The 12,888-nt window shown below is 41.7% G+C and overlaps 1 protein-coding gene across 1 annotated transcript in view; it reads left to right on the forward strand.

Annotated features, from left to right (window-relative positions):
* LOC138808850 (probable phospholipid-transporting ATPase IM) overlaps positions 1 to 12,888 on the forward strand; it is a gene marked incomplete at its 3' end in the record, with an annotated part of 92,500 nt that overhangs the window by 50,278 nt on the left and 29,334 nt on the right. The window contains exons 7-9 of the mRNA XM_069995043.1: positions 897 to 1,010; positions 2,316 to 2,414; positions 5,893 to 5,954. Coding sequence (XP_069851144.1) covers positions 897 to 1,010; positions 2,316 to 2,414; positions 5,893 to 5,954 — 275 coding nt within the window. The remainder of the gene's footprint in view (positions 1 to 896; positions 1,011 to 2,315; positions 2,415 to 5,892; positions 5,955 to 12,888) is intronic.

The following is a 12,888-nucleotide window of genomic DNA, read 5'->3' on the forward strand; positions in this document are numbered from 1 at the left end:
AATTCAGGGCCTGGGCACTGCTCTTAAGTTTTTTGGTTTTGTTTTTGTTTTTGCTCAAGGCTAGGGCTTTACTACTTGAGCCACCTCTGGCTTTTTGGTGCTTAATTTCCTGCCCAGGAAAGTCCTCAGACCTTAGCCACCGGAGTAGCTGGAATTACAGGCCTGAGCCCCTGACACCAAGCCCCTCTCATGCTTCTAAAACCTGCCCTGGCAGCTAGGCACCTTGAATCTTGATAAAAGTTCAAAGCAGCTAGTCAGCACATGCTATATGTTCTCCAAACGAACAACAGTGATCACTGGAGCTTAAACAAGGTGTTTATCATGTGTTTCAATGACAGTACATGCAAAATTAAGTGTTTCCATTAGGCTGGTACAAAAGGAACATATGAAAGATTTTGCATATTCGTATTAAAAAATTACCTGTGAATATATAGAAGGTAAACCTGGGTTAATAGCGGTTTGTGCGGAAGCATCTGGAAATTTCCATTGATCCAGGTTCAGTATAGATAAACCAGGCCCTCAAGGTTCATGCCTGTAATCCCAGCAACTCAGGAGACTGATAGGAGGAACACTGTTTGAAAACAGCCCAGAAAGGAAAGTTCACCAGGCTCTTATCTCCAGTTAATAACCCCGCCCCCCCCACACACATAGAGCTGGAAATAGTGCTGTGGTGCAAGTGGTAGAATGCCAGCCGTGAGCGTGAGTGATTTTATGGTTCCAAGCAGTACTTTGGCCTAGAGGCAGGATCATGTCATCTTGGGGAAAGTAAAAGTCTTGAGTCACATAGAGTGAAAGATTTTGAAAGATGGCATCCCTTAGAGTCAGCCTTGTCTGTTCAGAGCCATCACTAGTAATGCCCCTGCCCCCAAACTAATAAGATGCTATTAATTTTACAGGATAATCGTATCCACACATCCAAGTACAACATCCTCACCTTCTTGCCGATAAATTTATTTGAACAGTTCCAGAGAGTGGCAAATGCCTATTTCCTTTTCCTTCTGATATTGCAGGTAATGTTTATGTTGTAATTCATCATTTTATGTGTGGTAAAAGCGTTCACATAATTTGATTAAAAAGTAATTTACTGAGCTACATGTTCACGAGTAGGTAAAAATCATCCTTATCAGATTGTGTGTGTGAGTATGTATGCGTATGTATGTATGTATGTATTTATGTATGTATGTATGTATGTGTATTGTGCTGGTCCTGGGGCTTAAACTCAGGGCCTGGGTGCTGTCCCTGAGATTCTTTTGCTCAAGGCGAGTGCTCTAGCACGTAAGCCACAGCTCCACTTCTAGCTGTGTGTGTATGTGTGTGTGTGTGTGGGGGGGGGTTAATTAGAGATAAGATAGTCTTTTCTGCCTGGGCTGGTTTTGAATTGTGATCCTCAGCTCTCAGCCTCCAGAGTAGCAAGAATTACAAGCATGAGCCATCAACACCTGGTGAAAACTCCATATGTGTGTGTGTGTGTGTGTGTGTGTGTGTGTGTGTATACACACATATATATACATATATATGTATATATATATATATATATATATATATTAAATCTGAGAGCATCGCACCAGTGTTACTGTCTATTTTAGGTGGATGGCTTTAGAGGTATAGGTCCAAAAGTCAAAGAGACAAAAGTTTCTGTTTTATCATTGTGTGTTGTCAGTCCAGATCCTTAACCTTTCAGCTACACCATTTATACAACAGGTCCATGATGTCCAGGGCTGCACAATATCTGGCTCTGGGGTACCAGTCTTAATGTGCTCCATGTACACGGTGGGGTGGCATGTTGTTCACATGGAATACGGGCCCTATGGGACTTGTACAAAGCAGTACTAGGACAAAATCAAACCCTTCTAAGAATCAAATGGTGTCGTATATGGAAAATACCCATATACTTGTCTGTTACCGGTAGATTACTCAAAAGGTCTCTTTCTGGGGAGTGTTTGGGATGGAGGGAGACTGGTGTCAAAAAGGAGTTGGGAAAACTACGAAAAGATAAGATGAGAAGCAAAAAAAAGTGATATTTCCCAACCTGGGGAAAGGCCGCGCCATCTGAGAAACCTATTTCTCAGCTTGCTTTAGCATTTGTTTGTTTTCGTCAGACAGTTTGAAAATGGATGGAACAGTTCTTGTGTTCCATGGGTTTCACGATTAAATGGAAGCCCTCAAGTTATGGACAGTCACTCAACATGTGCACCAGTAATTCAATATAAACCCATTATTTCCTGCCACATCTTACAGGATTATATGGCAGAGTTTAGAAGGTGTATTTCTGAATTAAAAAAATAGACTTAAATGATTTGAAATGGTTGTTTCAGCTAATTCCAGAAATCTCCTCTTTGACCTGGTTCACCACCATTGTGCCTTTGATCCTGGTTATAACCATGACCGCTGTCAAAGATGCTACTGATGACTATGTGAGTATTCGCTTACCAAAATTGCTGGTCTGGGCATCAGTGGCTCACACCTGTAATCCTAGCTACTCAGGAGGCTGAGATCTGAGGATCATGGTTCAAAGCCAGCCCGTGCAGAAAAATCCATGAGACTCTGATCTCCAATAAAAACCACTAGAAAACTGGAAGTGGCACTGTGGCTCAAGAGGTAGAGTGCTTGCCTTGAGCTGAAGAGCTCAGGGACAGTGCCCAGGCCCAGAGTTCAAGCCCCACAACTGACAAAAAAAAAATTGCCGGAAGTGGTGTTGTGGCTCACATGGTAGAGCGCTAGCCTTGAGCAAAAAGAAGCTCAGGGACAGCAGCATCCAAGCCCAGAGTTCAAGCCCCAGGAGTATTCTTCTTTCTCCTACTGCTCCACCCCAAAACGGAAGATGGAGTTAAATTCTAAACGAAACTCTTCTGTTTATTTCCTCCTTTTTATTTGTTTGTTTAAATCCAAATTATAGTTGGATCCTGGGCAATGGCATGTACCCTCAACTCCGTAGCTGTCTATCTCTATGTCAATAGCTTAAGTAGGTGTTGATACTCATTTAAGCTGCTCCTCTGAGTTTGTACCCATATTTGGCTATTTATTTTTTTAACCTGGGCCTTTAAAGTAGATTTCTGATGCACAGAGTATAGTTGGGAACTATTGTAAATACAACCTGTAAAACCTCTGCCTTTTAATTGGTGGGTTTAACTCATTTAGGTTTAATATTATTGTGATAGTGATTAGGTTTAAATATGTCATCTTGACATTGTTTTCTGTATATCCTATTGGTTCTCTTTGTTGTTGTTTTGAGATAGATTCTCTTTATATAGCTCAGGCTGACTTAAACCTCACAATCCTCCTGCCTTAGTCTGTGTTGTGCTGGGGTTACAGGCATGTACTGGCCCCCATTAATTCTATCTTGTCTACCCACTTTTAGATTATTTTTCCCCCTCCAGTTTAATTAGCATCAATCAGGGTACAAGGGAGTTTTATGTTGACATGTCCGTATATGTTGGCAACATACTTAGATTTACTCTGTCGCTCTCCATTCTGCTTATATAAAGCATTTTAATCATTCCTGTTCTCTTTTACCCTCTCTGTTCACTCTTCCCATGTTTTGCATTTCATTTTTAAAGTCTATATTGCTGGGCGCTGGTGGCTCACACCTGTAATTCTTGCTACTCAGGAGGCTGAGATCTGAGGATCACCGCTGTGTTGTTCAAGTAGTAGAGTCCTAGCCTTGAGCAAAAAAGTGAACTGAGAGGTCAACGCACTGAGTTCAAGTCCCAGGACTGGCACACACACACAAAAATACACATACACACACACACACACGCACAAAGTATATGTTAATTGATCAAAGGGATGTCATTATGGGAGATTATTTTCTGTGGTTCAATTTCATCATTAATATTGGCTTAAAATATATTATTTTTTCTTATTTATTTTTCTAGGATTTAACTTAACAATGGTCAACCTAGGGTAATCTGACTTCAAACACTGGTTCTCAATCCCCAGTCCCCTGTGTGCTAAGTGATAGAGGGGATGAGAAATTAGGCGGGCAAAGGTATTATCTCATGGAGAACATTGATACCTATTGGACACAGCCAACCAGAAGTAAGGACCGCACAGGCTAGCTTCCCAAGACATAGGACAGAATAGATTGGGTGGAGATACAGAAGAAGAAACAGAGAAGTCAAATACGGTACTCAAATAAAGTACCATTGCCATTTCTGCTGTTCTGTTGCTAGGAAGACATTGATACATCAATGAGTGGGTTAATGTACCCTACCCATAAAAATTTCCAATATTATAAGTTGTTTCCACATTATTATTATTATTATTATCTGTGGTACTGGGGATTGACCTCAGGGCCTTATACTCATTAAGCAAATGCTCTATCACTTGAGTCACATCTCCAGCCCAAGATTTTTATTTGTATGTGTGCCATTACTGGGGCTTAAATGCAGGCCCTCACACTTTGACTTCAAAGCTAGTACTCTACTACTTAAGCCACAACTCTAGTTCTGGCTCTTTGAGTTTTGGCTCTTTGCTGGTTTATTAGAGATTATGTCTGCCCACACTGGCTTCAAATTGTAGCTTTCAGATCTCAACCTCTTGATTAGCTAGGATTATAGTCATGAACCACTAGTGCCTGATTTATCTAGACCAATTTTTATTATTTTTACTTGTAGGATTCTTTGACTTTTTTTTTTGTTGTTGTTGGTTGTGGGGTTTGAACTCAGGGCCTGGGCGCTGTCCCTCACCTCTTCAGCTCAAGTTTAGCACTCTACCACTCGAGCCACAGCACCACTTCTGGTTTTCTGGTGTTTAATTAGAGATAAGAGCCTCATAGACTTTCCTGCCCTGGCTGGCTTTGAACCGTGATACTCAGATCTCAGCCTCCTGAGTATCTAGGACGACAGGCGTGAGCCAACAGCGCCCAGCGGATTCTTTTACTTTTACCTACCATTCTGTGTAAGTGTGTGTACCAGGCAGAGAAAAATAAAAGAATTGGGGTGGGAAGGATGTAGAAACAGAGATCTGGTTGAAGTGTTTTATAGATTATGATATCCATACAATGGTTTGCATATAAACAAAGAAAAAGCACATTGTATTATGATTATGAAGTTATGAAATCAAAGTTTCATGTCTTTGAAGCTAACCCTATTCACCTGTGTCAATAGATGAATATGCACAAACAACTGTCCCTAATTTATCCTCTTACTCTTGTGTCATTACTATGTTCATCTCTAGTTTGTTCCGTCTGATCTTGACCGTTCATGTAGAAACTCTCACTTGAATGGTGGCCAGTTGTGTTCTTCCAAAATCATATGAGATATTTACTTTACTGGAGTGTGAAAAAATACCACTTGGGCATAAAACCAAAGTCCACACCCAGTGTGGCTCAGTAGTGCATTAGGATTTTGGTTGAACACACTTGGTATTTGCTGAGATCACTGTTCACAATGAAGAGTTCCAGAGAATAAGAATACATATTGCTACAAGTACTTTCTCCACTTCAAAGAAAATCCATAAAAAAACCAAGAATGAAGGGTACTCCAGTCAAGTATTGAGCACATATGTGAAAGAAATGGAACCCTCCCTTCCTGGTTGAAGTCCTCAAAATTCATGAATGCTTTCTTCCTCTCGGACTATATGTAGCAGAGAAAAGAGCATGTCAGGTGTTGAGAAGCAACTGAGCCTGTGAGAACGGGAGCTGCAGTTCTAGAGTCCTTCCAATGGTGACTTTCTAGAATGGGGTTGAGAGAGGAGAGGGTTAGTTTCACTTTAGGATGTGGAGCTGGGTTGGGTTTCAAAGGAAGTATAAGCTCTAGGATAAACTGTGGTCATCTTGGATCAATGGCAATCTTGTGCAGAGAGATTGATGTAACAACATTGTAGCTGTCCCGACTTGGGTTCACAAAGTATATCTGAAATATTTTCTCTCCACACAATTTGATGTTGCAGTTTCGCCACAAGAGTGATAATCAGGTAAACAATCGGCAGTCTGAAGTACTCCTGGATGGCAGGTAAGAAATACATTGCTTGCATTATCATGAAGAAGATTTCTGGGGCTCAGACTAGCTCTTTGACAATGGGTTACTTTCCCCCATTTAATGCATTAAAAGTTGAAATACAGTGCAGTGTATCTTCATGATTTTTTGTTTTTCATACTCAAGTCCTTGTAGCCATTCAACGCTGACTTCAAATTTCCCTTTGTGGACTACAGATTTATCTTTTATCGCTTTTCTTTTCTATTTCCTCCCCCCCCCCCGTTGGTTGTGGGGGCTTGAACTCAGAGCCTGAATGCTATCCCTACGCTCTTTTTACTCAAGGCTAGTGTTCTACCACTTTGAGTCACAGCACTACTTCTGGTTTCTGGGTGATTCATTGGAGATAAGAGCCTCATGGACTTTCCTCCTTGGGCTAGCTTTGAACCATGATCCTCAAATCTCAGCCTCCTGAGTAGCTACGGTTAAAGGTATGAGCCACTGGTGCCTGGCATTAATACTATTTAGAACTGGCCCATGTGCCATGTTTATGTATGTATGTGTATCATGAACATTTGTTTAAAGTTTCTTTTTGAAATTTAATCATTGCTGAGGAAAATTGGTACAGAGATATCTGATATATTACTGTATCAAATGATTGCGATAAGGATTTTATGTCCCCTGAATGACTGAATTGAGAAGAGACTATCTACTATGATGAGGATTTTTCATTCCATTCAAATCTTTTCACCAATAAAGAAATATTGTTGAGCGGGGTGCAGGTGGGTCACGCCTGTAATACTAGCTACTCAGGAGGCTGAGATCTGAGGATCACGGTTCAAAGCCAGCCCAGACAAGAAAGTCCTTGAGACTCTTATCTCCAATAAACCACTAGAAAACTGGAAGTGGCGCTGTGGCTCAAGTGGTAGAGTGCTTGCCTTGAGCCGAAGAGCTAAGGGACAGCGCCCAAGCCCAGAGTTCAAGCCCCATGACCACCACCACCAACAACAAAAAAGAAATATAGTTGGTGGGGATAATGTTAGAGTTAGAAGGGCTTTAAAACATGAACATTTATATGCAGCACTGAAAACTTAGGAGGAGTAAGTCTCAAATTCCCATGACTTCTGACCCTCTTTGTACTCCCCCCTTTTCCACTAATGGTAATACGTAGCAACTTAAAATTTCAGTGTTTGTAATTTATCATCTGGCAGTAAACTGTATAAGCCAGTGGCTTGTGTATGTGAAACATTCGTGTCCATACTGGGACTTGAACTCAGGGCCTGGTGCTCTACCACTTGAATCACAGTTCTACTTCTAGCTTTTTGATAGTTAATTGGAGATAAAAGTCTCATGGTCTTTTCCTGCTCCACCTGTCTTTGAACCACAGTCCTCAGATCTCAGCCTCCTGGGTAGCTAAGATTACAGGCGTGAGCCACTGACTCCTGGCTAGTCAGTCTGTCTTTGAATCAGATACTAAGCAGAATGTAATTCTTACGAGAAGCAATCATAAAACAACCATGTGTGAGAGAAATTTCAAAAAGCAATGAAGATAATCGTAATCTACTAGATATTATGGGCTGTAAGTAATCCTATTAAAGGAATTAATCTCTTTCAAAATCCGTGCTGTTGGCCAGTATTGATACTGTAATGGATTCCTACCATTTATTGGCTTGTTTTAGAAAATGATGTTGAGTGAAGAAAAATGATCTTGCCCTAAAAGCATAGCTATGGTAAGTGTGATTCTGGTTAGGACAAGATGCCTGAACCCTCTGGTTTGTTTCCAGGATTAGCAGGATTTGAATTGGTGCCACTGTCCTGTGGGGTTAGAAGCATGACTTTGGCAACAAGAGCGATTTCACTATGAGTTTTGTGCTACTCTGGGTAATCCTGTGGTCTCAAGAAAAGTTCCTAATCTCTATTAACACCAGATTCCTCATCTGTGAAGGGGAGTGGCAGTAGGATCTCTGGCCTGGGTGGAGCCCTTGTGCAGGTTAATGGAGCTCCTGCAACAGGCCTGGTCCAGGAGGTGCTGGATTACCAGCATTCTCCACTACCAATTCTTTATATGGTGCTGGGTCTTTGTAAGCTAATGTGGGTTAGAACACTGAGCCACTTTTGTTGTATGTCTTGACCTCAAGTCTTGAAGTTAGATATGGTGTTTTTAATGGTAAAGCCAATTCTTTAAGGAACCTCTGACACCCCTATCTCCTGACTCTGAAGGATGGAAGGGTGTCAAAATAGATAGCATTACATCATGACTCTGAATGAATGGTCCGGGCATATTTTTTTCTTGTCACTCTAATTATCCATTCAGTCTTGTGGTACTACTTAGAGTACTACAAATTGGAACATCTATTGGGGAGGCCAGGAGATTAATCCAGGAACTTAGACATTAAGAAACTTGTGACTAGATAGATCTTAGGTACGTACACTTGTTATTACTAATAATAGTACTGATGTGATTTTTCAGATGATGACTCTTATTTTGCTTTTTGTTAATTCTTTATGAGCCAGTACCTCTGTGATTTTTTTTTTTTTGTCAGTTTCACGGGTGCTGTCGCTGAGCATTTTAGCCTAAGGCGCGCACTCTACCACTTGGAGCTATAGAAGACAACTTCTTGTTTTCAGGTGGTTAATTGGAGATAAGAGTCTCACAGTGTTTCTTGCCTGGGCTGTCCTTGAATCTTGATCCTCAGATCTCAGCCTTCTGAGTAGCTAGAATTTACAGGCATGAGCCACCAGTGCCCGGAAGGTTTATTTATTTTATTAGTTTTTTTTTTTTTTTTTTTTTTAGTGTGGTGGTCCTGGGGCTTGAACTCAAGGCTTGAATCGTTCTTTAGCTTTTTGCTAAAGGGTGGTGCTAATACCACTTGAGACACAGATCTACTTCTGGCTTTGTGGGTATGTACCAGTCATAGTGTTTGACCTCAGGGCCTGGGTGCTGTTCCTGAGCTTTTCCGCTCAAGACTGGCACTATACCACTTTGAGCCACAGTGCCACTTCTGTGTGTCAGCCTCTTATCTCTAATTAACCACCAGAAGGGCACTAGCTAGGATTACAGGAGTGAGCCACTGACGCCTGGCTTTTACATTGTTTTCATATATTTAATTTTTTTTCTTTTGTTGGTGATGGGGCCTGAACTCTGGGCCTGGGCACTGTCCCTTAACTCTTGAGCTCAAGGCTAGCACTCTACCACTTGAGCCAAAGTACCACTTCTGGCTTTTTCTGCTGAGAAATCGAACCAGGGCCTCATGCATGCAAGTCAAGTACTCTACTACTGAGCCACCTTCCCAGCACTTATATATATAATTTTTAAGGCTTGTTTAAGATTCCATGCAGTGCATGTCTAATTCATAGAGCCATTTTTCCTATTGTTTCAGTGTTGTACTCTGCTCTCCATTTTGAAACACAACATTTGGATCTTTCTAAATTGAAGGCATTAGCCTATTCCAAAAGACTGATGTTTGTGACATTAAAAAAAAAGTCACCTGGGAAGGTTGTATGAACTCATTATTTTCTACATCGGTGAAACTTGAAGTTTGACTGTTCAATGTTGTGATACTCTGACAGCCATCTTCATTAACATGTCCAGACTGGGTATGCTCATTGAACACTGGGAGGCTTCTGTTCCATTAAGTTTGGAAATGTCTTGCATGGGTGACTGTCAGAAAACCAAGTTCATCTCCCCCCGTCACGCCCCTTTTATTGGGCTGATACTGGGGCTTGAACTCAGGGCCTCGTGCTCATTCTTGGCTTTTTTGCTTGAGGCTAATGCTCTACCACTTAGCCACCACTTCACTTCTGGCTTTTTGCTGGTTACTTGGATATTAGTCTTTTTTTTGGGGGTGGGGGTCCAGTCGTGGGCCTGAACTCTGGGCCTGGGCGCTGTCCCTCAGCTCTTCAGCTCAAGGCTAGCGCTCTACCACTTGAGCCACAGCGCCACTTCTGGCTTTTTTCTTTTTGCTTATGTGGTGCTGAGGAATCGAACCCAGGGCCTCAGGCATGCAAGGCAAGCACTCTACCACTGAGCCACCTTCCCAGCCCATAGAGTCTTTTATTTGTCTGCCTGGGTTGGCTTTGAAACATAATCCTCAGAACTCAGCCTTCTGATTAGCTAAGATTATAGGTGTGAGCCATCAGCAGCAGGCTAGCTGGCTTTCTTCCCTCCTTTCCTCCTTCCTTCCTCTCTTTCTTCCTCTTTTTTCTCTTTCTCTTTCTTCCTCTCTTTATCTCTCTCAGGCTTTCTCTAGTTTCTGTTTCTCTCCTTCTATCCTTCTTTCCTTCTGCTCTTTCTCTCTCCCTTCCTTCCTTCCTCTCTTTCTTCCTCTCCCTTCCCTCCCTCCCTCCCTTCTTTCTCTCCTTCCTTCCTTTTTCTTTCTTTCTTCCTCTCTGTCTTTCTTTCTCTCATTCTTTCTTTCTCTCCTTTCTCTCATCTTCCCTCCCTTCTTTCTCTCCTTCCTCCCTTCTTTCTCTTCTTCCTTCCTTCCTTCTTTCCTTCCTTCCTCTTTCTCTTTCTTTCTTTCCCTCTTTCTCTCTTTCTCTCTTTCTTTCTTTCTTTCTTTCTTTCTTTCTTTCTTTCTTTCTTTCTTTCTTTCTTTCTTTCTTTCTTTCTTTCTCCTTTTCTTTCTTTCTCTCTTTCTCTCTTTCTCCCTTCCTGCCTGCCTGCCTTCCTTCCTTCCTTCCTTCCTTCCTTCCTTCCTTCCTTCCTTCCTTCCTTCCTTCCTTCCTTCCTTCCTTCCTTCCTTCTTTTTTCTTTTCTTTCGCAGGTCCTGGGGCTTGATCCCAGAGCCTGGGAGCTATCCCTGAGCTTTTGTTCTCAAGGCTAGTGCTCAACCACTTGAGCAACAACTCTACTTCCTGCTTTTTAGTGGTTAATTGGAGATAAGGCTCTTCTAGACTTTCCTTCAACCTGAGATCCTCAGATCTCAGCCTCCTGAGTAGCTAAGATTACAGGTGTGAGCTACTGGCGCCTAGCCAGGCTTCATTTCTTAATGATACAATGAAATATTCTGCTTTGAAAAAAAAGTATTAGTGATTCATTTAAATTTCTAAACAGCAATGATCTGAAAGAGTTCAAATACGTTTTATCTTACAATTGCTGACATATAGCATGTTAACGTGAACTATATACATCAGGTCTGGTCTGTAGAGGTGAATTTGGTAAGTGGTAAATTCAGACAATGATTCAGAAATGTGGTCAGCAGATCAGACAGCTCTGAGGAAATTTTGTCTTTCCATGTTAGAAGCATGTAGGCTGATGGTCAGGAGTTGGATCTGTTATTTATTGCTGATCCTTGGGAATAATTTAAGAAGAGGGACAGGGTAATTGTTCATGTTTGACATTGCCTTCTCAATTTTTTTTTGGTCAGTTGTGGGACTTGAACTCTGGGCTTGGGCACTTGTCCCTCAGCTCTTTAGCTCAAGGCTAGTGCTCTACCACTTGAGCCACAGCACCACTTCTGGTTTTCTGAGTCTCACAGCTTTGAACCTCAATCCTCAGATCTCAGCCTTCTGAGTAGCTAGGATTACAGGTGTGAACCACCGGTGCCCAGCTTGCGTTCTCAATTTTATCCAAAGTTAGTCTTTAATAAGAATGAAGTATCATGATGATTATGAGTGTGTAATGGGGCTTGAACTCAGAACATGGGTGCTGTCCCTTAGATTTTTCACTCAATGTTGGTACTCTACTTCTTGAGTCACAGGTCTACATATGGCTTTTTGCTGGTTAACTGGAGGTAAAAGTCTCATAGATTTTTCTGCCCAGGCTGGCTTCAAACTATGATTCTCAAATCCCAGTCTTCTGAGTAGCTAGGATGATAGGCATGAGCCACTGGTACCTAAGTTTTTTCACTTACACCAATGACTTTAAAGCATTTCCAAAAGTTTCATTCTGAAGGAATCAATTGCACTTTCTTAAGTCTTGGGTTGATTGTTTCTTGGGTAGTTTCTTGCTCAGCTTTGCAGATGACAGACTCTATTTGCCAGCTGGCTGCTTGCTGCATGTGAGCCGTGAAATTGTTATAGTTCTTATAAATGATTTTCCATTGTAATCAATTATTAGGTTGCATGGATAAAATATTTTTTCAAGGATCAAATTTCTAAAGGGTGACTAGTTCCCCAAATGAAGTGCATCTTGAAATAACAGGAAATTGTAACACTTTCAAAACTGTGTATATAGGGTTTTAAGTGGCATCATCTAATTTCTTTTGAAAGTTTATCTAACCCAGATGTTAGCAACTCTGTTCCTCTTCTTAAAGCTCTTTCAAAGAACCCCACAGGCAACAGCCTCTAGCAGCCAGGTACAGCTTAGCTAACTACAGTTTTTGTGCAAGAGACAGTGGAGGAGGATTGTACTAAACCCTCTCTCAAAGCATGTGGAATCCTAGAATCCCATATCCCACATTTTCCTTCCTCCAAAAGATTTTTTAAATTGGTGTGTATGTACCAGTACTGGATCTTGAACTCAGGGTCTGGGTGCTGTCCTTTAGCTTTTTTGTTGTTGTTATTGTTGAAGGCTGGTACTCTACCACCTGAGCCACACCTCTGCTTCCAGGTTTTGGGTGGGTCATTTGTAATAGGAGTCTCACAGACTTTCCAGCCTAGGCTGGCTTCAAACCATGATTCTCAGATCTCAGCTTCCCCAGTAGCTAGGATTACAGGCGGGAACTACCAAGACCTGGCTGAAAGGTCTCCTGTGCCACTGGCCTTTGAAATCTCATCCTCCACCCTCACACAATGTTCATCCAAAGTTCTTCTCGTTTAGAGTCTGGGTTTCTTCACGCTTATCTCTCCTTGATGATTTACTGTGGGTGGAGTCTTCCTTGGTTCTCTACAGGATCCAAAGGATCTCCAGAGGTTCTCCAAAGGATCCCTTTTAGGTGACAGTGGAAGTTAGCGATGAACGCCACACATTCTGTGTCACCTCCAAAACTTGAAAATAGAAAGAGCTTGGTGCATCTCTGCTGAGTTGACA

This window comes from Dipodomys merriami, unplaced genomic scaffold (assembly GCF_024711535.1).
Source record: "Dipodomys merriami isolate MVZ:Mamm:240054 unplaced genomic scaffold, mDipMer1.0.p SCAF_48, whole genome shotgun sequence".
Classification (NCBI taxonomy): Eukaryota; Metazoa; Chordata; class Mammalia; order Rodentia; family Heteromyidae; genus Dipodomys; species Dipodomys merriami.